This window comes from Plecotus auritus (assembly GCF_963455305.1).
Source record: "Plecotus auritus genome assembly, chromosome: 6".
In the NCBI taxonomy this organism is placed as follows: domain Eukaryota; kingdom Metazoa; phylum Chordata; class Mammalia; order Chiroptera; family Vespertilionidae; genus Plecotus; species Plecotus auritus.
Window position 1 is genome coordinate 63,505,776 of NC_137773.1, and position 26,593 is coordinate 63,532,368.

Sequence of the window (26,593 nt, forward strand, 5' to 3'; positions counted from 1 at the left end):
AGTGCCTGGGATAGGTCTGCCTCTCACTGCCAGCCGGTAATGTTTGTGTGCTTGGTGCCTCCCCTGCCCTGCCTCAGGCACCTTACGTTATTTATCTCCCTGTGCCCCCTACCAGCCCTGTTGGTGTTTCACCTACATCTTGATCTAATTAATACAAAGCCCGTGTGACTGCTTAGTCCAGTGCCCCTCAGCTCCCATATCTCTCTCCTCAACTTTTACAAGGGCTGCATTTCTGTCATCTCTCCTCTTCCTTCCCATCTGTCTCCTTCTATCATATCCTTCTTGCTCTGTTCTTCTCACCTCCCACCTTCCACTAGTATTTTATCTTTATACCTTTCTTCTCATTTCTCTTTGACTGGGTTCGATTCAATAACCATTTGCTGCGTGTGCACTTCTGGGCTGTGTGATGGATTACACGGCCTAGAGTGTCTGAAGTGTAGTCGGGGGAATAAGGAATAACTATGAAACTCTTATTGATGACAGGAAATAATTAGTATTGGGAGTCAATTAGAAAAATGGTGTGAACTAGAATCTAAATAGGTGAGGCAGGCTTTTGTCTCTTTATAACCTCCTAAACTCTGAATACTTGGATTAACCTTTGCTAATTTTTCACTTACTAAAGGATAAAGGTCAATTGAATGTGAATAATATGAGAAAAAGAAATCTTTTTTAAATATCCAGGGTTGTTACAGCCTAGGCCAGGTAGCTTAATGGGTTAGAGTGTCGTCCCAATATGCTCAAGTTGCAGTTTGATCCCCGGGCAGGTCACCTACAAAAATCAGCCAATGAATGCCTAAGTAAGTAAAACAACAAATCAATGTTTTTCTCTCGCTTCCTAAAAATTAATAAATAAAAAACTAAAAATTATCTTTAAAAAGTAATGAATGGTAAAAATTTCAGAGTGTGAAAAATTTTAACAGAAGAAAACATTATTCTACATTCTTAGTCCTACTCAGTAGAGATAACTATGAATGATTCTGGTATATTCTTGCAGAAAATTTTCATAATTGTACAAAAACAAATATGTAACAGTTATTTTCACACAAATGGAAACATGTATATATATTTGCAAATTGAATTGTTCTTACCTGGCTATCATTCTGCAGTACATATAAATCCATGCATATGGATCTACCCCTAGGCTTTTAATGTCAACTTCCATTGATACAATATTTTATTTAACTAGTCCCCCATTGACAAATATTTAGGTCATTACTGTTTTTAATAAAGAGGAAGTTTTAGAAATAATGTTGCAACAAATATCTTTCTCACTTTTTTTAGTACAACTGCAGAAAAAAATCTACAGTCAAAGGATAAATAAGTATTTAAAACCTGGGTAAATGTTTATTAAGTAGGTTTGGCAAATTGTCCTCAAAATGTTGCAGTAATTTACACTGCTTCTAATAATGCATGAATGTTTCCCACACTCTCATTAATACTTTTGTCTTCAGCAATCTGATAGGTAAAATGGCATCTTTTGTTGTTTTATTTTGCATTTTTAAGATTGTAAGTGAGATTAAACATATATTTCTTATTCTGTTTGCCTTTCTATTTCTGTGAACTACTTGCTTTTATCATTTGCCCTTTAAAAAACATTGATTTGAAGTGCTCTTCCCATAATAAAAAAATTACCTCTTTATCATGCAAGTTAGAGTTAGGATCATGCTATGATTCACAATTACATGATAAGCAGTTTTGTGTGTATTACAAACTTTTTTAAAAATTCTGTTTTTATTGTGGTAAGATATTTATAACATACTAGAGGCCCGGTGCACGAAATTCGTGCATGGGGGAGGGGGGTGTCCCTCAGCCCAGCCTGCACCCTCTCCAATCTGGGACCCCTCGAGGAGTAGGATCGGGCCTAAACGGGCAGTCGGACATCCCTCTCACAATCCAGGACTGCTGGCTCCCAACTGCTCACCTGCCTGCCTTCCTGAATGGCCCTAACAGCTTCTGCCTGCCAGCCTGATCACCCTCTAACCCAGGGGTGGGCAAACTTTTTGACTCGAGGGCCACAATGGATTCTTAAACTGGACCGGAGGGCCAGAACAAAAGCATGGATGGAGTGTTTGTGTGAACTAATATAAATTCAAAGTAAAGGAGTGGAGGGGAGAGCAAGAGAACCCTCCACTCTTTCGGCTCTGCGGGCTGGATAGAACAGCCGAACGGGCCGGATCCGGCCCGCGGGCCGTAGTTTGCCCACGGCTGCTCTAACCACTCCCCTGCCAGCCTGATTGGTGCCTAACTGCTCCCCTGCAAGCCTGTTTGCCCCTAACTGCCCTCCCCTGCAGGCCTGGTCACCCGTAACTGCCCTCCCCTGCAGACCTGGTCCCCCCCAACTGCTCTCCCCTGCAGGCCTGGGTCCCCCCCAACTGCCCTCCCCTGCAGGCCTGGTCACCTCTAACTGCCCTCCCTTGCAGGCCTGGTCCCCCCCAACTGCCTTTCCCTGCAGGCCTGGTCGCCCCCAACTTCCCTCCTCTGCCGGCTTGGTCACCCCTAACTGTCCTCCCCTGCAGGCTTGATCGCCCCCAACTGCCCTTCTTTGCAGGCCTGGTCCCTCCCAACTGCCCTCCCCTGCTGGCCTGATCGCCCACAACTGCCCTTCCTTGCAGGCCTGGTCCCTCCCAACTGCCCTCCCCTGCTGGCCTGATCGCCCACAACTGCCCTTCCTTGCAGGCCTGGTCCCTCCCAACTGCTCTCCCCTGCTGACCATCTTGTGGTGGCCATCTTGTGTCCACATGGGGGCAGGATCTTTGGCCACATGGGGCAGTCATCTTGTGTGTTGGAGTGATGGTCAATCTGCATATTACTCTTTTATTAGATAGGATAGAGGCCTGGTGCACGGGTGGGGGCCAGCTGGTTTGCTCTGAAGGGTGTCCCAGATCAGGGTGGGGGTTCCCTTGGGGCATGGGGTGGCCTGGGCGAGGGGCCTGTGGTGGTTTGTAGGCCGGCCACGCCCCCTGGCAACCCAAGCAGGGGCCCTGGTATCTGGGGTTTATTTATCTTCTACAATTGAAACTTTGTAGCCTGGAGTGGAGCCAAGCCTTCTGCTTGCTCTGTGGCGGCAGCCATTTTTGGGGGGATTTATGTATCTTCTATAATTGAAACTTTGTAGCCTTAAGCGGAGGCCTGGGCCAGCCAGAGTGTGCGGAAAGCTTGGCTTCCTCCATTGCCACGGGCAACCCTAGCCTCCTGCTCTTTCCAGCTCCGTGGCTGCCGCCATTTCTGTTTGGGTTTATGTATTTTCTATCATTGAAACTTTGTAGCCTTGTGTGGAGGCCTAGGCGGGCAAGGGCAGGCGGAAAGCTTGGCTTCCTCCATTGCCGGGGAAACCCAAGCCTCCCTCCTGCTCTCTGTGGCTGTAGCCATCTTGGTTGGGTTTATTTGCATATTCGCTCCTGATTGGCTGGTGGGCATGGCTTGTGGACATGGCTTGTGGGTGTAGCGGAGTGATGGTTAATTTGCATATTACTCTTTTATTATATAGGATTTGCCACGTTGACTATTTTTTAAATCCTCACCCAAGGATATGTTTATTGATTTTAGAGAGAGAGGAAGGGGGAGAGGGAGAGAGAGTGGGGGAGAGAACATGGATAGGTTGCCTCCCATACACTCTGGGACTGGGAATTGAACCCACATCCTATTTGATGTATGGGACAATATTTCAACCAACTGAGTCACCCAGCAGGAGCCATGTTAACTAATTTCAAGTATAAGATTCAGTGGCATTAATTGCATTTATAATACTGTGCAATAATCACCACTATTTATTTCCTCCAATTTTCATTACCTCAAACAGAAATTTTTTTTTCAAACAGAAATCTTTACCCATTCAACAATAATCTCTCACTTCCACCTTTCCCAGCCTTTGGTAACCTCTATCTACTTCCCGTCTCTAAGAACTTGTCTATTCTAGATATTTCATATAAGTGGAATTACATAATATTTTTCCTTTTGTATCTGGTTTACTTAATTTAGCATAATAATTTCAAGGTTTATCTGTGTTGTAGCAAGTATCAGAACTTCGTTCCCTTTTATGACTGGAGAGTATATTACATTTTTAAAAATCTATCTGTCTATTGATGGACATGAATTGTTTCCACCTTTTGGCTCTTGTAAGCAAGTCTGTAATGGACATTGGCAATCCAAGTGCCTGCTTTCAATTCCTTTGACTATATACCTAGGATTGGAATTGCTAGGTTTTATGGTAATTCTATGTTTAGCTTTTTGAAGAATTGCCAAACTCTTTATTAGCTCTAAGACTATTTTTGTGGCTTCTTTAAGGTATTCTTTATATGTAACATCATGCCTTTTTTGAATGATTTTACTTCTTTCTTTCCAATTTGATGATAAGCAGTTTTGTGTGTATTCCAAACTTTTTTAGCCTAGCCGGTGTTGCTCAGTGGTTGATCTTTGACCTATGAACCAAGAGATCACAGTTGGATTCCCAGTCAGGGCACATGCCTGGTTTCCAGCTCTCATTGGTGGGCTGCCTCCTGCATGCCCCCTCCTGGGGAAGGAATCCGTCCTCCTGCCCACTCTCTATCACTGAGCCAAACCGCCAGGGCACACTTTTTTCTTTAGTTCCTCTGGGTTCGGGGTCATGCATGAACAGTCTTTACTGTAAAACTATGACTTTTTCCTAGAACTTCTGTTGACTCATTTTTATGTTTAAATCTCTGAACTACAGTATTAGGAATTTATTTTGGCTTAAGGAATGTGGAAGTGATCATCCAGCTTTATTTTCTTCCAAATGGCTATTTTTCCCAATATCATTCACTAAATAATCCATCAACTGGGGAATACTTATTTAAAAAAATATACAGCTCAAGTTGAAAAGGGGTAAAGCTTTTTACTCCTAGAAGTGTTATACAAGGAAAGACTCAGACTCAGGAGAGCGTCTCCTGACAGGGTGAAGTCTGCTCATTCAGAACTGAATCAGAGCCAGAAGAGGGAGCTACTGATGAGCAAAGCCTGTGAGACTGACCTCTAATTTGGTTTCTTTACTCATGCCCATTGCTGACATCTGTGAATATGTCATAGGGTTTAGAATCTTTATTCTGTTCGTGCCCCTCGACTGGTGTTTGAACTAAAAATGGGAACTCTAAAATTCTACTACTTGTTCTAATTATGCATGGAGCTATGTCTGCAAACAAAAACTAAGAATGAAAAGAGTAAACGTTTTAAAAAGAAGCAAGGAGCGGCCGAAAATATTTAAATTCTTGTACTTGTAATAATACATCCTTTAATGCCCAAGTCTCTGGCCAATAGCGGACTTGAGCAGAGGAGGGAATCCCTAGGAACCAAGGTCACGCGGCAGCTGCGGCCCACGGGTCCGGTCTTCGGGGCGGGACACGCCCCTCCCCCTGCCTCGACCAATCGGAAGTGAGGAGGCGGGACCACGGGAGGACCCGAGGCGGGGCAGGCGCCAGAGCGGGTGTGTCTGGAGTGGGGGCGGGCAGATCCCTGAAGGTGGCAATTTCCCAGGCTCACTGCGCGTGTGAACAGGTGGAGGGGCCGGGCTGGCCCGGGCTTCGGCCTCAAGCGTCGGGAAATGGCTGCGGGGGGCAGGCTGGAAGATGTGAGTGCAAGAAAGTGGCGGGCGGCTGGCCCCGGAATCCCCTTCTTCCTGTACTGGACGCGCTGGGCGGAGACTGCGCGGGGAAACCACCCCACCCCGTGCGTCCCCGGAGGGAGGCGGTGCTTCCTGCGCAGGGCTGGCCTGGGGCGCGGGGTTATGGAAGGCATCAAGGTGGGGTGGGGTCGGCGACGGGCCGGCCACGGCCTTTTTTTTCCCCGGGTCTCCGCCGGGTGGTGGCTGCGCGGGTTCCGGGTCCCAGGCGGGTGCCCAGCCCACGTGCCTGGCGCATCTGTGATCCCGGAACTGAGAGCTTCACCTGACGCGCGCTGGCCTGACAGCCCAGGCTCCTTGCGCGTCCTGGGCGCCCGGCCGCCGGGCCCCGTTCTATCCCGCTGGGGCGCATGGGGCGAATCTCCCCTCCTTGCGGGTCCCTTCCCTTGGCAATGAAGGGCTGTGGTGTGGACCTGGAGTGGCTGCAACAGGCAGGCCAGCCGCCCGCGTCCCACGGGCAGACCTGTCGCTATCATCAACAGAAAACCGACTTTGGAGAAAAACAATGAGATGTTTTGAATTTAGGCAGGTATAGTAGGAATGAAAGGACTTCTGAGTCTCCTTTAGATGGATCCAAACCAGATTCCAAAAACAAAAAAACAAAAAACAATGCCCTATTTTACAGTGTACGGAGTGATAGCATAATTGCAAAAAATATTTTCTTAGTTATATAAAAACATTTTTAGGGGAAACATATTTATGCCCAGAATTAACTGAGTTACCCTATGGGCACAGAATAAAATTATTGACTTTCAAAAATGCAAAGTTGACAGTTACATTAAAGCATTAATTTCGATTAATAAATTAATAGAAATATTACTGCAGTCCTATCACCGAATGAGGTCCATCAGGCAAGACATATGAAACACAGTTCCAGCCCTACAAGAGGTAAAATTCTTTGGTAAATAGTGACCATAGTTGTATTATCTTGACTAAATAATGACCAGTTTCTAATAAGACTAAAAATTCCTCCTGTTCCCCCAGCGGAGATAATGGAACACTAACTGTAAAACCTGGAAGTAGATTTGAGACTCATATATTTAAAGAAAAATTGATTTTTTTCCTAAATTTTTAAGGACGGGATGTATGAACTGACAGTGTATGAAAATAAAATGAATAAGTAAAATGAGAGACTTAGAAAAATGCATGCAGTAAATGCTTCTTGGTTGATGCTAAGCTACCCCAGGGTTCTTGGATCTGTAGCTTTTAGCTTTAGAATGAGTACAATTCTAGAAATCTATTTCACCAACAATTACATAGCTAGATCACATTCAATCTGAGCAAGTTGCCTGCTTTGTTATTTTTGTGGATATGAATTCTACTATTCAGTAAAATGCTAAAAATTATCTGCCATGTCATAGGCTCAGACACTTCAATGACTTAAAAGAGGGGAAGGCTTTTTAGTTAAGGTTAATTGATTGCAAACAGTGAGACCAACTCTGGCTAACTTAAGGAAAATTGGAATTTCTCTGAAATAGGGTAGATGAACACCCGGGCCTCTGAAAGGACCCATATGGTATGGGCAAAAATAAGAGATATCTTCTACAGGTAGGAATGTAGTTATCAATAGTGAAAATGAAATTTGTATTCAGGAGGCATCTTCCCTCCACCTTTCACTTGCAGATGTGAATTAGAGAATGTTGGGGTGCTATTTGTATGGTTTTACTATATTTCCTGTTGGATCCCTTGGACAGTGTATTTGATATAGACATCATGTATTTATTGAATATCAAATGAGAGACAGAGTGAAGACACTGTAGTGGTCCCCTTCAGTGTAGTCAGGGAAAATAATATAAGGCAGCATAAGAAATATTCCAACTAAATATTAAGGGAAGTATGTTTTAAAGTAGAAAGAAAACACTGGTCTGGACAAGTTTTATAGAGAACATAAGTTTTGTTTGGCTGGGATTTTGAAAGATGAGTTGGATTCTGAAAAGATAAAAGAGTGTATTTGTGGGCATTACAGAAAGCTCATTCAGGATAGAGGAGAATGAGCATGAAATGGAAGATAAATAGAGTACAATAGTTCTTCAACTAACATTGATGAGATGTCTTAGGAATTTAACTCTGATTGATATCAATTAGCCTATGGTAAAATTGGTTTCATTATATTTCATTTTACTTTAAGTTACAAAACCTATCGACGATGTTAAGTGAGGTCTTACTGTAGATTCTTGTTTTACAGGTAAGGTCTCAATTCTGACTTTAGTTTAAGCTCCCAGGCCCCATCTTTTCAAGAAGTTGGGCTATAGTTTATTCATTCCACACACACGTTAAGCCAGTGGTTGGCAAACTCATTAGTCAACAGAGCGGCAAACTCTCTGAGCCACAGTTTGCCGACCACTGCGTTAAGCTATATATTTGGTGCTAAAGTTACAAAGAACATAATACAATACAGAGTTCTGCCCTTATGAAGCACACCTATTCCAACAACTTTAATGTCTTGTGCTTAGTATCATCTTCAGGCGTCCTCAAACTACAGCCCCCGGGCCACATGCGGCCCGCCGAGGACATTTAGCCGGCCTGCCGGGTGCTGCTGCCTGTCCTGCTTAGCAGCCGGGCCCGCAGTGCGCATAGGAATTTGTTCATAGTTTTTTTTTTTAAACTATAGTCCGGCCCTCCAATGGTCTGAGGGACAGTGAACTGGCCCCCTGTTTAAAAAGTTTGAGGACCCCTGAATATTATAAAAGGCCAGTGGCCGGAATGCTGGAACACCGGAACAACCTAATGACCAGTCACCAGGAGGTGCATGGAGCACCTCTCGGTCCCTCCCCCCGGCCCGAGAGCTGCTCACAGCAGCAGGGCTGGGCTCGTGGCTCTCTGAGCGGGTGGGACACGAGCCACTAGCGGCGGAGAGCTACGAGCGGAGGAGGGCAGGGTGCAAGCTACGAGCGGCAATGGGCAGGGTGGCCAGCTGAAGCAAGCAGCAGCAAGATACTCATGCACGGAGTCTGGGTCCCGCCGCGGGGGCAGTCTGGGTCTTACATGACTTTGAGCACTGGGCCTCTAGTCTATATATATAAAAAGCCAGCGACTGGAATGCCATAACGACCAGTCGCTATGATGCCCACTGCAGCCAGCGAACCGCCCGATCAGGGGGTGGGGCCAGCCAGCCAACCTCGTGCAGCCCCTCCCCCGTCCGGCCAACCACCCAGGGTCCCTAACCCAGGCCGCTGGTCTCTGATTGGCCCCCCCACCCTATTCAGCTGGCCTCACCCACGATCAGCCCCCACCAACCCAATTGGCCTGTAGCCCCTCCCCCCAGCCAGCTCCACCTCCCCACCCCAACTGGGGGCAGAGCCTGCTGGCCATTCGTCCTCGGCCCCTTCCCCCAGCCATCCCAGCCCTGATTGGTTGATTGGGGTGGGCCAGTTAGCCAACCTCCCGCCGTCTCCTCCTCCCAACAGGCCCAGCCCCTGTCTGCCCTGATTGGGGCCGGGCCAGCTGGACCCCTCCTGTGCACAAATTCATGCACTGGGCCTCTAGTAAGCTATAAAAGAGAGGTGTATGAGTCCATTGAAACTGATCCAGAAATGACATTCTCATGCTAGAAATAACAGAGACATTAAAAATTATAACTGTTTTCTATGTGTTGTAAAGGTTTTAAAGACACATGGGAGATATAAAATAGACCCAAGTCAAACTTGTAGATATGGAAACTACAATGTCAGGTGAAAAGGGCAGTAGGAACAGTGTTGAGGCATCAGAGAAGACAGCATTTTTGCTGGGACAGGTATTTGAAAGGTGAGGAAGACTACTTGGAAGCATAGCAGCTGGCATCAGGAGGGAGGGAGGAAGTTGGTGAGAGGCAAATCCTGGAAAGTAACTTGGGAATGGATTGTAAAGCACATAGCCAGACAAAGTGTTTGGACTTTGTGGATAATGGGGAGGTACCCAAGGTTTGGGCGAGAGAAATGTGAATGTTTGTTTTGGAAGAACTCTGCAGTGAGAGAATTGCTAAGGTCTAGAGATTGGAAGGTATCAGCATAGGCCATGAAAAATGATGAGAGCCTTGACGCAGATAGTGAGAATAGAGGAAAGAACAGATTTGGGAGTTAAAATGGTAATGAATGTTGTATTATATGGCAATGCATATTTTATAATGAATATTATATGGTAATGAATATTATCAATGGAAAAGCAAGAATTAGAGATAATAGTAGCTAATATTTATTGATTGCTTACTCTGTAACTATCAGTGTTCTAAGGACTTTTATGTGTAGTTACTTATTTTTTTTTTATATATATTTTATTGATTTTTTACAGAGAGGAAGGGAGAGGGATAGAGAGTTAGAAACATCGATGAGAGAGACACATCGATCAGCTGCCTCCTGCACACTCCCCACTGGGTATGTGCCTGCAACCAAGGTACATGCCCTTGACCGGAATCGAACCCGGGACCCTTCAGTCCGCAGGCCGACGCTCTATCCACTGAGCCAAACCGGTTAGGGCTGTAGTTACTTATTTAATCTTCCCAACAAAACTACGAAGCAGGTGCTATAATTATTCTCCTTTTAAAGATGAGGAAACTGAGGCACAGAGGGATGAAGTAGCTTGTCCATAGCGAGGAAGCAGTAGAACTTACATTTGAACCCAGGCAGTTTGTCTTAGGAGCCTGCCCTTAACCACAGCACTTACTGTTGATGGTCCCTACAGCTCTTGATAATATCTCCTGATTATGATGATACCATAACTGAGTGAGGGAATACTGCCAGGACAGGTTCATTCATTCATCACGTATTCCCTGAGTGCGGACCACAGGTACTAGCTTTACAAAGACATAGGAAGTGGAGAGAAGTGGGTCTCATAAAGTCTATTGGGGAAGACATACTAGTAAGTAAGAAGACCATCACAGGATAGTATGCTAGAGGAGGTCAGCACCAAATGCTTGGGAAGACTGGACGGGATGGCATGATCCAGAGGCTTGGCTGCCCGGGAAGGCTACCCATGGGAATTGTCCCAACTGAGCCTGGAAGGCTGCATGGACATTAGCTAAGGAAAGAGCTGTGGAAACTAGAACATCTGCTGACCGAGAAAGAGCCAGAGGCAAAGGAGTCTTGAAGAGAACAGAAGTAATCAGAATTGCCCCATGAGTTTTGGCAAACTAAACAGGAAACTGTCTAGGCATTGAATTTTAAAAATTGCAGACCAGTGGCCTGGCTGGGTGGTACAGTTGGTTGGAGTGTGGTCTCATACACCAAAAGGTTGTGGGTTCAATTCTCAGCCAGGGCACATACTGAGATTGTGGGTTTGATCCCCAGTGGTCCTGGAGAGTTTGGGAGGCAACCATTTGTTTCTTACATTGATGTTTTTCTCTCTCTCTTTCCCTCTCTCTCTAAAACCAGTGGAAACATATCCTTGGGTGAGGATTTTAAAAATTGTGGAGTAGCATTGAATGCCTAAGATTGGAAATCAAAGCCCCACATTACTGAATTATCTATCTAATCCTAGTGACCAACATACCATCCTCTACCCCTTCCAAAGTAGAAAGCCCTTATCTTCTGTCCCCTAATTCTGTTCTCCAGCTTCCCTTTTGCAAATTAAGACATCATCCCCCTCTCATTCTAGGATACCTAGTTAACCTAAATTCGTTGCATTATCTGTGCTATTCATTTGCTAATTTATTACTCCCCTATAGTATCCTGTGCACTATATTCTATTGTATGTTGTTTAGTCCTCCATGCCTTTACCCTGGCCTCCCCAATGAAAATGTAATCTCCTTTTGATTGTGTCTTAAGTTTATATAACAGTTTTCCCTAAGAATCTTTTTTTAAAAAATAATTTGTATTGATTTCAGAGAAGAAAGGAGAGGGAGAGATAGAAACATCAATAATGAGAAAAAATAAATGATCGGCTGCCTCCTACATGCCCCCCACTGGAGATTGAGCCTGCAACCCGGGCATGTATCCTGACAGGGAATCAGACTGTGACCTCCTGGTTCATAGATCAGTGCTCAATCACTGAACCACACTGGCTAAGAATCTGACATTGAGAGATTGTTGTATGCATCAGAGACTGGACAGTACTGTTCTGTCAAGACAATACTGATAAACATGATTAAGTAGATTTTTAAAGTAGCAGCTGAACTTTTGCCAACTACTTCAGTGACATTGCAAGTGGTTGTTCTCATTGAGAATCTGACATCTACAAACTAAAGTCTCCTTGGAAGGTCTGTCAGGGTGCTCTGTTTCTATTAGTACTCTAAAATATTTCTATCATAACTGAAAGTTTGTTTTAAGACTTCTGAATAAAGCCTTCACCTCTAAATACTGAGGGCATGAAGAAAATGATTTGCTTTAGTCTCATTATGTATTACCTTGTTTGAAGATAAATGAATTAAGACGTCCTCTACCTGTTTTAATGATTGTTGTTTTTACCAGTTTGTATACAGAAGTTACAGAGGCTTATGTATATTCAAAATTGGCTTTAGGTAGGGAGTATGTTTTTTTTCCCCTCTAACTTGTATAATGCTTTTTAAAGCTTTATAATTCATGCTAAATTTGTCTTAGAAACATAATCCACAAAGTGGTAATTATAGCTTGCTTTCTTTTTCCTACACCCCAGGGTTCCTTGGATCCATCCCAAAGTGTTGAAGATGACCCCCTTCTGGACACCCAGCATCTTTCACATTATTCCTTACATGCTCATTTTAGACCCAGATTCCATCCTCTTCCTACGGTCACTATAGCACATCTTCTCCTGCTGATACATGTAAGTTTGCCGTGAGAAAGCGATCCATCTAGAGGTGATGTTCTTTTTTCTTTTTTTTTCCCTAATTTATCTGTATTGTTGAGAGTATTACAGATGTCCCCTTTTTTCTCCTCATGCCTTCACTGCACTATTGTCTGTGTCCATGGGTTATATGTATATGCATATAAGTTCTTCGGTTAGTCTCTTCTTGCCCCCCCTCCTCAACCCCCTGAAATTTTTCATTCTGTTGCATGCTTCAGTGTCTCTGGATCTATTTTGTTTGGCAGCTTATTTTATGCATTAGATTCCATAAGTGAGATCATGTGATACTTGTCTTTCTCTGACTGGTTTATTTTGCTTAGTATAATACTCTCCAGGTCCCTCCATGCTGTTTCAAAGGGTAAAAGATCCTTCTTTTTTTTTTTAAGATCTGGAAACAGCCCAAGTGCCTGTCAATAGATTAGTGCAGTGGTCGGCAAACTCAGTCAACAGAGCGCCGCGGTTTGCAGACCACTGGATTAGTGGATTAAAAAGATGTGATACAGCCCTAGTTGGTTTGGCTCTATAATAGATATAGTGTCGGCCTGTGGACTGAAGAGTCCCAGGTTCGATTTCAGTCAAGAGCACATGCCCAGGTTGCAGGCTTGATCCCCAATGGGGTATGTGTAGAAGGCAGCAGATCAATGATTCTCTCTCATCATTGATGTTTCTATCTCTCTCTCCTCCCTTCCTCTCTGAAATCAATAAAAATATATATTTTTAAAAAGATGTGGTACATTTACACAATGGAATACTGTGCAGCTATAAAAAGGAAGGGTGTCTTTGAGGCAGCGTAGAGGTGACTTTCTTAAAAAATACATAAGCTTGCCAAAACCGGTTTGGCTCAGTGGATAGAGCGTCAGCCTGTGGACTGAAAGGTCCCAGGTTCGATTCCGGTCAAGGGCACGTAACTTGGCTGCGGGCACATCCCCAGTAGGGGGTGTGCAAGAGGCAGCTGATCGATGTTTCTCTCTCATCGATGTTTCTAACTCTCTATCCCTCTTCCTTCCTCTCTGTAAAAAATCAATAAAATATATTTAAAAAAAAAAAAAAAATACATAAGCTTGCCCGGTGTTTCTCAGTGATTGAGCTTCGACCAATGAACCAGGAGATCAGGGTTTGATTCCTGGTCAGAGCACATGCCCGGGTTCTAGGCTGGATCCCCAGTGGAGGGCATGCAGTAGGCAGCCGATCGATGATTCTCTCTCATCATTGATGTTTGTATCTATCTCCCTCTCCCTTCCTCTCTGAAATCAATAAAAAAAATATTTTTAAAAAGTTTGTAAAAATGCAGTTTTTTTTAAAACTTATTTATAAAAATCGGATATCAGAAATCATAAACTTAGAGGCGGTGAAGGGATTGAGCAGAAAAGAAAAAAAAAGGAGAGAGAAATCATGGACTTGGACAACAGTGCAGTAATTGCAGTGGTGGAGGAGCATAGAGGGGCTAAAAGTTGCTGGAAAAATCAAATTAAATTTAAAAACAAAATGTCATAAGCATAAAGAATATGTGGTGGGATGGTGATAATGTTTCTGAAATCTAAATATTGAATATTAAACATACTGTTTTCCTTTCCACCAGGTTGTGTTTGTTATTTTAGCATTTTTAACAGGTGTGCTTTGTTCTTACCCTAATCCAAATGAGGACAAGTGCCCAGGAAACTACACCAACCCACTGAAAGTTCAGACAGTCATAATCCTTGGAAAAGTTATGTTGTGGATTCTGCATTTCCTTCTTGAGCGCTACATTCAGTATCACCACAGCAAAGTAAGAAACCGAGGCTATCACATGATCTACCGATCGACAAGGCATCTTAAAAGACTTGCATTAATGATACACTCCACTGGTAAGCCCAGTTGTATCTCTCAGCTTGTCTGTGGCTTTGTTGAGTAGCAAAAATTACAGCAAAAAGAAAATCTGAAGACTTGATTTTATAATCAAATACAGCAGGTCCTTGAATAATGTTATTTCATTCAACATCATTTTGTTAAAATGTTGATGGGATGCCATAGGAACTTAACTCTTATTTATATCAATAGCCTATGGTCAGATTGGTTTCTTTATACGCTGTTTTACTTAATGTCACAGAAACCTATTCACAAAGTTAAGTCAGGACTTACTGTAGATTCTCGTTTTTGTGAGACTGATATGTGTTGTGGCCACTAAATTTTGGATCACCTAAATGTCTTGAAGCTTTTCTTATAATATATATAAGCTTCATTTTCCTTTGAAATCTGTGTTGGTTATTATAGGGGAGGGAATATCATTTTTCCTCTACCTTCCAGTTATTTGTCTGAGATCCCCACTGTAATAAAAGACAGATTAACAGGAGAAAAACAAACAAGTTTAATAACATGTATGCCTCCTATATACAGATACTCAGGATACTGTAACACCCCAAAATGGCCCAAGCCACTACCTTAAATACCATCTCCGGCTAAAGACAAAAGAAGATGCTGGGGTGGGAGGCAGTTATGGGAGGTTACAGGAAAAGCATAGAAAACAAGAATAAAGTTGTTAAGCAGATTTAAGTAGATGCCTTCTCCATTGATAAGAATTTCTTGAGATTTAGAGTCATCCTTCTCTTCCTGGTACAGAGAGGGAGACAGTCTTACAAATGGATAATTTCTCTGTTTTCAGAGCTTTTTCCCCTGTGTCTACTGTTCCTTAAAAATAATCAGCTTAAAGCAGGGTGGGCAAACTTTTTGACTCGAGGGCCACAATGGGTTCTTAAACTGGACCGGAGGGCCGGAACAAAAGCATGGATGGAGTGTTTGTGTGAACTAATATAAATTCAAAGTAAAGGAGCGGAGGGGAGAGCAAGAGAACCGGATAGAACAGCCGGATCCGGCCCGCGGGCTGTAGTTTGCCCACGGCTGGCTTAAAGTAATCCTTATGCCAAAGAGTTACATTTTCAGGTGGCATTTTCTGCTCTCCTTCATTATGAACATGGTATCCATGTATTCCTGTGTCCGTGTATTTCTATCTCCTTATTCATCTCAAGGAGATAGAAATGCTGCTGTGATTTGATACCTATAAGATAAGAAGAGGGAATTGTTTTATTTTAAATGAAACTCGGTACTTTCCTTGTAGTAAGAAACTGTTATGTAATAAGATGCATTATCCAAAACGAAAAAAGAAAAGCAAATTATGAAGGCAATATCAGCGTTTAGAATAATGAATGCCTGCTTTTCTTTACTGTTGTGGACATTTCAAAGGCTTAATGGAATTAAACTGAGCTTCTTTAGGTAGGTAGTTTTGCCTTAATGTTATTATAAAGCTTCTATCATGTTAAAATACCCTCTTTGATTGTGAGTCCAGAATAAATCTTTAAACCAGATTAGAAATGAATACTTTTTTGCCAGAAAAAAAACAGCATTACAGAATTTAATTTTTATTTTTATTCTGTGCTAGTGCATTTACTTAAGGGCAAACTGCAAACTGCAAGTTCATCCACTCGGTGACATTTTTAGTGAAGATAAGGGCCATGCTAGCAGAGAAAGCAGCATTTTATAGAGATGGCTGAACTGTGCTCATCCAGAAGGGGACGACATTTACTGCTTGCTCCCTGAGGAAGAACTAGATTTTATGTTCGACTTTTGATGTGTAGTGCTCTCTCCTGGCCAGAAGGTGTCACTATCATCTTTGGGTGGAGGGGGCAGTCAGAAAACTTTTTAAAAATGTTTTTATTGACTTTAGAGAGGGAGGGAGGGAGGGAGGGAGGGAGGGAGGGAGAGAGAGAGAGAGAGAGAGAGAGAGAGAGAGAGAGAGAGAGAGAGAAAGAAAGAAAGAGAAATATCCATCTGTTGCCTCTTGAAGGCACCCCAACAGAGGACTGAACCCAAAACCTGGGCATGTACCCTACTGGGAATCAAACCTGCCACTTGTGATGCATGAGACCATGCTCAAAACAACTGACCCACACTGACCTGGGCAAAAATCTATTTTTTAATTACTGAAAGACCTTATATGCTCTATAACCAAATAATGTTCCATCATAAGAGGTTTTCTGGAAATAGTTATTTTGAGTCCACCAAAATGACTTTCAAATTATTGTTAAAAATGTGACCCTTAATCATAATGTTTCTAAATTGGACCCTTAGTTTAATCGCAGATGGCATCATTTTTATGTTGCTCATATAAGGATTCAGAATATCAAAAAGATTGGGACAGGTATTCACCTTGTTTCTATTTTTCTTTAAGTATCTTTTTCTTATTTGAAGAAAAAGAGGTAAATCATAGAAGATACAGAAGCTCCAGCTAATCATAAGAGTATAACCATTTTTAAAATCAGATGTGATAGTACTGTTGGATATATTTTTTAAAATCTTTATTGTTGAAAGTATTACATACTAGAGGCCCAGTGCATGAAAATTCATGCACTGGAGGGGTGGGTCCCTCAGCCCAGCCTGCCCCCTCTCACAGTCCAGGAGCCCTCAGGGGCGGGAGGTGACCCAGCGATCAGGGGAAGTTGACATCCCATCATACCTCTGCTGCTGCCATTGCCGGCAGCGCAAGTCTTGGCCAGCCCTGGTTACCTGAGCCTCAGGCAGCCCTGGGTGGCTGGGCAGCCGCCATCTGAGGCTTGCCTGTGCCTCGGGCCAGCCCTGGGCGGCTGGGCAGCTGACATCTGAGGCTTGCCTGCACTTCGGGCCAGCCCTGGGTGGCTGGGGGGCTGAGGGGACTGGGGGACTCTGGAGGTGGGCGGGCCCAGCCTTGCAGCGCGCCTGCCGCCCCGCAGGGCTGAGGGGACTGGGTGCCGCCATCTTGTGGCTGTGGGTGTCGCCATCTTTGAGGGCATGGCGGTCAATTAGCATATTCCCTCCTTATTGGCTGTGGGCGCCACCATCTTTGCAATGGCACGAGGGTCAATTAGCGTATTCCCTCTTTATTAGATAGGATATCCTCTTTTTCCCCTATTAACTCCTTCTAGGCCCCCCCGCAACGCCAGGCCTTCACCACCCTATTATCTGTGTCCATGGTTTATGCATATATGCATACAATTTCTTTGGTTGATCTCTTACTACCCACCCGCCCGCCCGCCTCTGAGTATTGCTGGATATTGATTAGCTTCATCCTGATACTTTTTGTTATTCTCTAGAGAAGAAAATATATTTATTTTATGGAGATGGGAGAAGGTGCTTTCCTTCTAAATAAGTTGAAAATATTTATCTAATTTATCTTTCCTCGTTCCTTAGATCCAAATACATTTTAATGTCCAGCCTGTGTGGCTCAATGGTCGAGCATCAGCCCATGAACCAAGGGGTCACTGATTTGATTCTTGGTCAGGCCACATGCCTGGGTTGCTGGTTTGATCCCCAGGAGTGGGTATGCAGGAGGCAGCTGATCAAAGATGTTTCTCTCTCATCGATGTTTCTATCTATCCCTCTCACTTTCTCTCTCTAAAAATGAATAAAAATATTTTAAAATACATTTTAAACTCAGGGTTGTATGACAAGTATTATTTCCCCAAATTTAAATAGGAGGAGTCCAGGGTCAGAGTAAATTAATGGCTTTAGTTCATAAAAAGAACTAATAGAGCCCAGCTGGGTGGATCAGGGATTGAGTGTCAACCTATGAACCAGGAGGTCACAGTTCAATTTCTGGTCAGGGCACATGCCTGGGTTGTGGGCTTGATCCTCCATGGAAGGCATGCATTCAAGCAGTCAATCAATGATTTTCTCTCATCATTGATGTTTCTCTCTCTCTCTCCTCCCTTCCTCTCTGAAATCCATAAAAATTTATTTTAAAAAAAAACTAATATAAAAGAAATATATCAAAAGTAATTTTTAAAAATGAAAAAAAAGCTGAAACTGGCTTGGCTCAGTGGATAGAGCGTCGGCCTGCGGACTGGGGGGTCCTGGGTTCGATTCCGGTCAAGGGCATGTGCCTTGGTTGCGGGCACATCCTCAGTGGGAGGTGTGCGGAGGCAGCTGATCGATGTTTCTCTCTTATCGATGTTTCTAGCTCTCCATCCCTCTCCCTTCCTCTCTGTGAAATATCAATAAAATATATTTAAAAAAAAAAAAAAAAGACAGCCAGGCTGGCGTGGCTCAGTGGTTGAGCATTGACCTATGAACTAGAAGGTCACAGTTCGATTCCCAGGTTTCGGGCTTGATCCCCAGTGTGGGGCATGCAGGAGGCAGCTGCTCAGTGATTTTCTTTCATCATTGATGTTTCTGTCCTTCTCTCCCTCTCCCTTCCCCTCTAAAATCAATAATAATAAAAAATATATTTTAAAAATGAAAAAAACCCCACAATATCACTGTGAGAAAGATAGTTATCCCCATTTTTCAGATGGGAAAGTCAAGGAGCAGAGGGAGTCAGGCATTTCTCCAAGGTTAGCAGTATGTCCGGATTTTCATCCAAGTGTCTGGAGCACCGCAGTGCTCCTAAAGGCAGTGTAGGTCTGCCATGAGCATAGGTGGTGGCCAGAATGGATACTAGGTTCCTCAAGTACCCATGAGTCTGGAAGAACTGGGATAATGCAAATTTCTAAAAACCACAGTGCACAAAGGATGACCCAAAGGAATGTCATTGTTAATAATTCTGTGAAGCAAAAAACCATTTCTTAGTTTTTAAGAAAGTTCAGTTTCTTTTATATTTGTATTAGGAGACATCATTAACTCTTTGATGTTTTGTTTACCTTTATTCCTCCCTCAAAAGATGAGCAGATTTTTGGTTTTTATCCTCCAACTTCCTTCACTTCTCTGTATAAATGGGGTGTGGGTGTGTGCATGGCCTTGGGGTGTCACCTGGGCTCTGGCTAACACTGTGGTTTTTTCCTCCTCCAGGCAACACTGCTCTCCTCCTCACCCTGTGCATACAGCATTCCTTCCCAGAGCCCAGCAGGTTGTATCTTGACCTCATTCTGGCCATCCTGGCCCTGGAACTGATCTGTTCCCTGACATGTCTGCTCATCTACACAGGTGAGAACTGCAGCTAAGCTGTTCTTACAAAGACCCGCTTGAAGCCCCTCTCATTTGAGAACAAGGAAGCTGTTCTCAAAGCTTTTCTATGTAGCTGAGAACCTGTTGAGCACCCGTATCTCTCATTGCTGACATTCAGACTTCTCTAATTTCAAATCCACAGGAAGATACCAGTGAGCCTCGTTTTTAGTTGTGTGTCATCCACAAGTTTCTGTCAATTAAAGTGAAGCCTTTCCAGTATAAAACAAAAAATTCCCAGAAGGAATGTTTGATTCCTCAAAGGCAGCTGACATGTAAATCTTGCATTTACAATTAAAAGAAACAAACTACAAAATAAGTACATAAATAATGCATGCAAAATTGCTTAAGGCCAACGTTGCTTTGGGATAAATCATTTAAGAACCTTCAGTCTCTTCTCTTTTAAAGCTCTCAGTTTATTGATGACCTTTGTAGGCTTTTTGTCTCACTCTATATGACCATTGCCTTGAATGTCTGACAGTGAAACACACACAATAGAGCACTTGTTAACGCCAGATATTTGAACCCTGTGCTAGTGCTCATTGAGTTATTTATAAAAGAAATATTTTTAGTTCAAGCTGATATGCAGTGAGTTTTTCTGGGTGGGCTAGTGGTATCCAAGCCCCTACTCTACTAAAAGTGTAATCTTGACTACCTCCTTTAGACAGGAGATGGAAACTTAGGATGCTGAAGTATTACCTTGTAAAATAGCTTGTTTTTTGTTGTTGTTGTTCCTAAAGCTATCTTGTTCTGTGTTAAAGCTCATCATCTCAATGTAACTTTTACTAGTATATACTTAATTAAAAAACAAACACTCTCACACACATCCTCACTCTCTCTTTCCCCTTCTCAGGATTTGTTCTGGAAACCTTCTCCAGTCTTTCAGGTTTCCTTCAAGGCTGAACTCAAGCCCTACCTTCTTCCTCCTCTCTGAACCTCCCCCCACCTGCACATCACTCCTGCTGAGTAAGGGGCTGCTTTCCAGGGGTGTCCTAGCCCCTGTGCAAGCTCTGCTTTATGGTCCTTTTTATCCTGTTCTGGAATGTATATTTATTTGTATTTTTCTCTGGTTTAGGAGCTCTTGTTATAGGGTAGTGTCCACAGTGGAGGCTTCAGAGCCCTGCTTCCCAGATTAGAGCCCTGGCTACTTGTCCAGCTTTCTTGGACTGCACTTGACTTGACTGTAGAAAATAAGAAGTAATAAAAGCACCCACCTAAGGGGCCGGTTCTGAGAACTGAATGAGTTCCAGTAAAATAGTTCCCCTGTGCCTTTTGTGCTTTTAGTCCACAAAGAAATAATCCCGGTTATTATAATCAATAATAGCAATGATCACTGTGTTCCCCGTGCTTAGTACAGGCTTGGTACATGATAAACTTTCAAATGTTTGAATACATCAAAAAAACAAACCATTGCTTCTCTTTGTGAAGCATTTTTATATTACCTTTTTTGAAAGTAGCCAATTCATGTAATTTGAATAAATGGAAATAGAAGTATTTTTTATAATTAGGTAACCTGACAATAATGACTTTATTATTTTAGTGAAGGTTCGAAAATTTAATAAAGCCAAACTACAGCCTGATATACTTGAAGAAGAAAAAGTCCATGCTTACCCTAGCAATATTACTTCAGAGACTGGATTCAGGTAAGCTTTGGGTGGGGAATAAAAGTTGAAAGAGAAATAATTTCCTCCCTCCCACCCCTCACCCCACCAAAATCTAGAAATCATTCTACTTGGAGATTATGACTCCGAATCTGTGCCTTTAGAATTAGGTTTGTGGTTTTTTTGTTGTTGTTAATCCTCACCCAAGGATGTTTTTTTCATTGATTTTTAGGGAGAGTGGAAGGGAGGGAGGGAAGGAAGGAGAGGGAGAGAGAAACATCAATGTGAGAGAGACCCATGGATTGGGTGCCTCCCGCATGTGCCCTGACCCAGGCCAGGGATGGAACCTGCAACCCAGGTACACAACCCTTTGCTGTGTGGACTGAAGCTCTATTCACTGAGCAATATGGGCCAGAACTAGAATTAGGTTTGATGCTACTTCCTTTCAGCTGTGGTGAAGCCCAGTTAAATGAAAGAATCTCATTTTGGGATATTGCACTGGCTTACAATATCTACGAAAAGGTAACAAATGCAATATGCTGTACTTTCACCAGTTTTCAACTGGTTGGGACCCATTTGCAAAGAGACCAATGCGTATTGGTGAATATGTGTAACCCATTAATATTTTGATTCTTTGTAGGACTATTTCAAGTTTAGAAGAAATTATTGAAAAGCAAGGAGACATAATAGTATACCTGAAGAGACACAATGCACTGTTGAGCAAGCGGTTGTTGGCTTTCACTTCCTCGGACCTAGGCTCTCATTCAAATCGAATGTGAGAGTCCAAGGTCAAGACAGCACTTGCAGAGGGATCCACGCTAATACAAGACTGACCACCTGACAAACTGTCATAGAAAATTGCAGCTTTTGCAGAGTGACATTTTACCCCTCTTGTAGGGTACCTGAATTTGGTTCTCACCTGTGTGGCTGTATAATATGTAGAGCTTGTGGATTATGTGATGGTGATTTGTCAAGCCTTGATATCTCAGAATGTCTGTTTTACACATTTTGAAATTATTTAACTGCCTGGTTTATCCTAGGACCAAAGGTAGAGTTTAAACATCTCCTGCACCAACACTTCTTCCACATGACATAACCCTATTGATAATTTGGCTACTTATAGAACGAGGCTGGCATGCTAATGTATTTAAAACAGGGATTTGATCAAATGAGTTCTTCCCACTTTTAAACTGATGAGGGAAGACATTTCTTGTGTTAATGATTCCTCCAATGGCACCTTCTCATATAGTTTATATGCTTGTGTAGTATTGGATGGCAGCTTGGCCCTTGTAGCATTTATAAAGAAGTTTCTCACTGTAGGATCAAATTCTCAGTAGGTGATTTACTATGCAAACTCCTACAGTTTTCCATTGTCCAGAGATAAGACATGAAGATTACTTGGATCAGTGTTAGACTAACCATTGTTGTCTGTTACCTCTATAGCACCTTCTACTGGCAACACTTTGAACTTTCTATTTTTGCCCTCTTCGGGAAGTTGCCATGCATTTCAGTATTGACTGAACATACCTTCACTGGATCAGTATGTTCAGTGATAGCAAAGGGGTCTTCTGTGGTTTTGTCTAAAAAGAAAGGACACCTCTTTTAGTCTTGGATCATACTTAAAAATAAAATACCCTATCAACTTCTATACTGATATTAAACTTATGTAATTCTCTGGATAAATTGAGGTATTTTTAGCCTGGCTGGCATGGTTCAGTGGTTGAGCGTCAACCTATGAACCAGGTCACAGTTCAATTCCAGGTCAGGGCATGCCCATGTTGTGGGCTTGATCCCCAGTGTGGGTGGTATAGGAGGAAACTGACCAATGATTCTCTTTCTCCTTTTCCCTTCTCTGAAATCAATAAAAATATTTTTAAAAAATAATGTGAACCATTTTAATGAATAAATGGCTTTACTTCTGCAGTTTTCCTACTGTGCTCTTTATCAGTTTGCCCTTGGAGCCTTATCGTGCTGCCTTAGGAAGACTTTTAGTTGAAAGCTTAACACGAGGGGGAGGGGATATCTGTGATAATGTCTGCTACTTAATTTTTTATTTACTCTTAATTTTGGGGGGGGTATTTAGTGGAATAATATTTGGTTGGAAAACGCTTAACCTAGACACAGGTATCTGACAGGGGATGTAGTCATGATGTCACACACACTGTTACTTATGGAGGGCAAACACCTGTTTCTTTTAGATGCGGCCATTATAGGGGCATTCTAAGAGTTTTATACTCAGCTAAAAGTGATGGTGTGCCACCTGAAGGCAATACCATTGAATCCCCAAAATGACAAGATCCATAAACTAAAAAGCCAAATTTTATTGTTAAAATCCAGGGTGTCTCCAAGTTTTCTGTCCTCCCCTTCCCATTTTCTCCCCCCGCCCCCTTTTTTTAAAATACATTTTTATTGATTTCAAAGAGAAAGGGAGAGGGAGATAGAAACATCAATGATGAGAAAAAATCATTGATCGGCTACCTCCTGCACGCCCCCAACTGGGGATTGAGCCTGAAATCTGGGCATGTACCCTTAACCGGAATCAAACCCGGGACCCTTCAGTCGGCAGGCCGAAGCTCTATCCACTGAGCCAAACCAGCTAGGGCTTGTCCTTCCTTTTTAGTATGCATTTACTATGCAAACTCCTACAGTCTCAAACCATTGCCTTCTCTGAAAATCTGTCTCGGTGTCTGAAAGAGTCTGTAAACTTTGCTGCCAGCTGATTTCTTTTTCAAAAAGAAAACATTGATGGTAGAGGGATTAATTCTTATTTTTAAATTCAATTTGGATCTAGTCCGTTTCCAAGGTTTATGGGATGAACTTAGGTTTACAGAGAAAAAGTTGTAGTTACCGTTAGGATGCTCAGATTCTAATGTGTCAGCTAGGTGACCAGCAACACCCTTTAAACACAATAATGAACATTACAAACAATAAAAGAAAATGAAACTAAGCACCAGAACTAGCAAAACAGAAAAACCACAAAACAATTTAAATGTTAAGCATGCTATTCAACAGGCAAATACTGTGCTAGCACCATCTATACAAAAACTACTAAGACCCTGGTTTGTAGCTTACAGAGGACCAGGATTTCTGCCCTCTGGGCTCAGTGAAATAAGGCAGGGAGCCCAAAAGTACCATAGGAGTCCAGGTCAGAGAATACCCTGGAGGGGAAGGGGGATTTAGGAACTCCAGGCCAATTCAAGAGTAAAGAAGCTAAGTAAACAGCTATAGAAGATCCCAAGCACTGGGTAGGGCTTGAACCAAGAGTGCATTGGGACCTGGACAATCCTCAGATCTTGTCCTGTGCTGCTGAAACAAAATGAAAGTCTCTTCCTGACTTATGTGTTTAACAGGACCACCTTTGTTTACCAAACATTTCTTCCTTTCACCTTCCAGTCAAGGGGGATTAGATTTACTCTCATATTAATATGATACCCACTATTGTATTAATTCACACACACCTTCCATTTTAAAAACTGGTCCAGTCTCTTAGAAAGTTTTCATTCAGTCTGTTCCTATAGAGATCCTAAGAGGTTTTGAGTCAGGTCCTACATAGAAATAAGGCCTAAGAGGTCGATTAAAGGTATCAGTGAAAGTATAGATGTGCGATTTGTCAGTCATGTTATAAAATGAGATCTCCCCCATCTCATAGTCCAGGAAAATGCCGATGCCTCTGGGCTTCACTTCAGACAAGAGAGGGATGGTGCCAGCTCCCGGGGCATCATAGCCATTCCCCTGCCGCCTTATCCGCCAGCATCCCTGACAGGCCGACGAGCTCCTCCTCGACCTGGCGGACAGAGAATCTTTGCAAACCCCTATCTCCCATTTGGGTTTGTCTCCCACTTCTACCTCCCAGAAATGCCTGCCAGAATGAAAGTATGGAAACCCCAGGACAACTGTGTTGACTGTAAATCTTTTTGGAAAAATAGGAACGTCTTGCCTTCTCTTTGTATATTGCACACATTTTTTATCCTCAGAGACCATCAGGTTAGGGTGTGCCGTTTCAGGGTCTAGAATGATATCAACTCTAAATGTCCTTATAATTTTCTTCAAAGCAGAATACTGGAAAGGAAAATTGCAGCCTTCCGTCTGTAACTGGGCTGAAAACATTGATGGGATGGGCCCCTCAGAGTTCTTGTAGAAACTTTTGATTTGTAACAGCAGTTCCACATCTGTCAGCACCGTGCACTCTGCTACCTGACTTAGCAGGCCTTTGAATGTGGAATTGTACTTTGAAAATTCGGTTATATTAGCTCTGAGTTTCTTTTCAACAGCCTTTTCTTCATCAGCTAATCTTGAAAGAACTGCTTCTTGATCCCGTTCTAAAAACTGCCTCAGGTGCTCAAATTCAGAGAGTAATTCCAGCCTTTGGGTTACCACCTTCTCTCTCAGTTCTAAGGCTTTTTTGCTTTCAATGCTTATTGATTTCTGAAGGTCTGCCACCTGCTTCTTCAGGGGCTCAATGTAACTGCTGAGCCTTTGCCTGTGATGAGAGGCAGCCTCCCCCATGGGCCTCACCTGGTGGCCCTGGTGGTCAGGGGGCTGAGTGCACAGGGGACACAACAGCTCTAGGTCCTCCTCACAGAAGAGGGTCAGGGCCTGGTTGTGCTGCTCACACAAGCGCCTCTCTTCCTGCCTTTTCTTCTTGCCCCTGGTGGACTGGAGAATCTTGGCCATTTCAACCATCTTTCCCAGCTGGGTGTTGCTCCTCAAGCACCTCTCTTGGCATGGGTGACGGCACACAGGGCAAGGGAACCTGTCCTGTAGATCAGCCCAGGACTGCCGGATGCAGGAGCGACAGAAGTTGTGCCCACATTCGATGGTGACAGGGTCTCGCAGGCCATCCAGGCAGATGGGACAGCTGATTTCTGCCGGGAGTCCTGCCAGAGCTGCATCAACCGCCATTGGGCCCTGAAAGAAGGACATGACTGAGGTGGGTTTCTTCGGGAAGCTGGGCTCTGCAGTGAGAAGTGGATGCACTGGAAATCTCAGTCCTCACTTTGCTGGTGGCCTGTGAGTCCTGTGAGTCCCCTGATCTTTTAATTCCAGCTTCCAAGAGAAGCCCTTCCCCCAACCTGCAGCCAGTCACAGCTCAGCTGGACAAAAGCTTCTCCAGATTTGGAAGCTCAGAGAACATGCAGCCAACTAAGCAGCTTTCTTGGTCAGAAGAGCAGTCGTTACCTGAAATCATTAGTTGCTGTGTGTGAGAAGATATTTCTTCCTTAAATCCCTGGGTTCATTTCAAGTGGCCCCACCCACTACCACACTCCAGTCAAACACAGATTTCTCTCTCCTAACCCCAATCTTTCCTTCTCATGCTTTTATCATTAAGCCCATCTACTTCCACCCACTGGGCACTGCCATCCATGAATCCCATCTACTTTCCACTCACCCACCTGGGCTATGGAATGGCCTGGGACAGATGGGTGTAACGCACCCAAATTACACCGCAGCCTTGGCCACCTATCCATGTAACTTGGGAGAATTTATTTGACATCCTGAAGGGGTTCAGAACATGTGACCTCAGAATATGCCATTTTGGATGGGGTTATTTTGAGCTGATGGCAATCAAAACCCAATAAACTCAGGAAAAGCCCTGAGCTCTTCCTTCACGGCCCACCCCTCAAAGTATCAAATTATGCATTTGTGGGATAATCAGCAATTATACAGGAAATTTACATCAGAA

General features: G+C 43.3%; 2 protein-coding genes across 2 annotated transcripts; one reads left to right on the forward strand and one right to left on the reverse strand.

Moving 5' to 3' along the window:
* Positions 1–5,397: 5,397 nt before the first annotated feature.
* TMEM192 (transmembrane protein 192) lies at positions 5,398–23,824 on the forward strand. Its single transcript, XM_080671927.1, has 6 exons — positions 5,398–5,581; positions 12,197–12,343; positions 13,944–14,208; positions 19,157–19,291; positions 20,850–20,952; positions 21,551–23,824. Exons 1-6 carry the CDS (start codon positions 5,555–5,557, stop codon positions 21,687–21,689), a joined length of 816 nt encoding a protein of 271 aa, XP_080528053.1. The 5' UTR covers positions 5,398–5,554; the 3' UTR covers positions 21,690–23,824.
* A 587-nt stretch (positions 23,825–24,411) lies between these two features.
* LOC308249881 (tripartite motif-containing protein 75-like) lies at positions 24,412–25,812 on the reverse strand (the record flags this gene model as incomplete). The annotated part of the gene is made up of 1 exon (XM_080671926.1): positions 24,412–25,812. One exon carries the CDS (start codon positions 25,810–25,812, stop codon positions 24,412–24,414), a length of 1,401 nt encoding a protein of 466 aa, XP_080528052.1.
* Positions 25,813–26,593: the final 781 nt, after the last annotated feature.

Coding starts and splice junctions, on each gene's coding strand:
- TMEM192 (XM_080671927.1), top strand. CDS start 5,555: ATGGCTGCGGGGGGCAGGCTGGAAGAT. Junction 12,344..13,943: donor ATCTTCTCCTGCTGATACAT/GTAAGTTTGCCG, acceptor CCTTTCCACCAG/GTTGTGTTTGTTATTTTAGC. Junction 20,953..21,550: donor ACTTCAGAGACTGGATTCAG/GTAAGCTTTGGG, acceptor GATTCTTTGTAG/GACTATTTCAAGTTTAGAAG.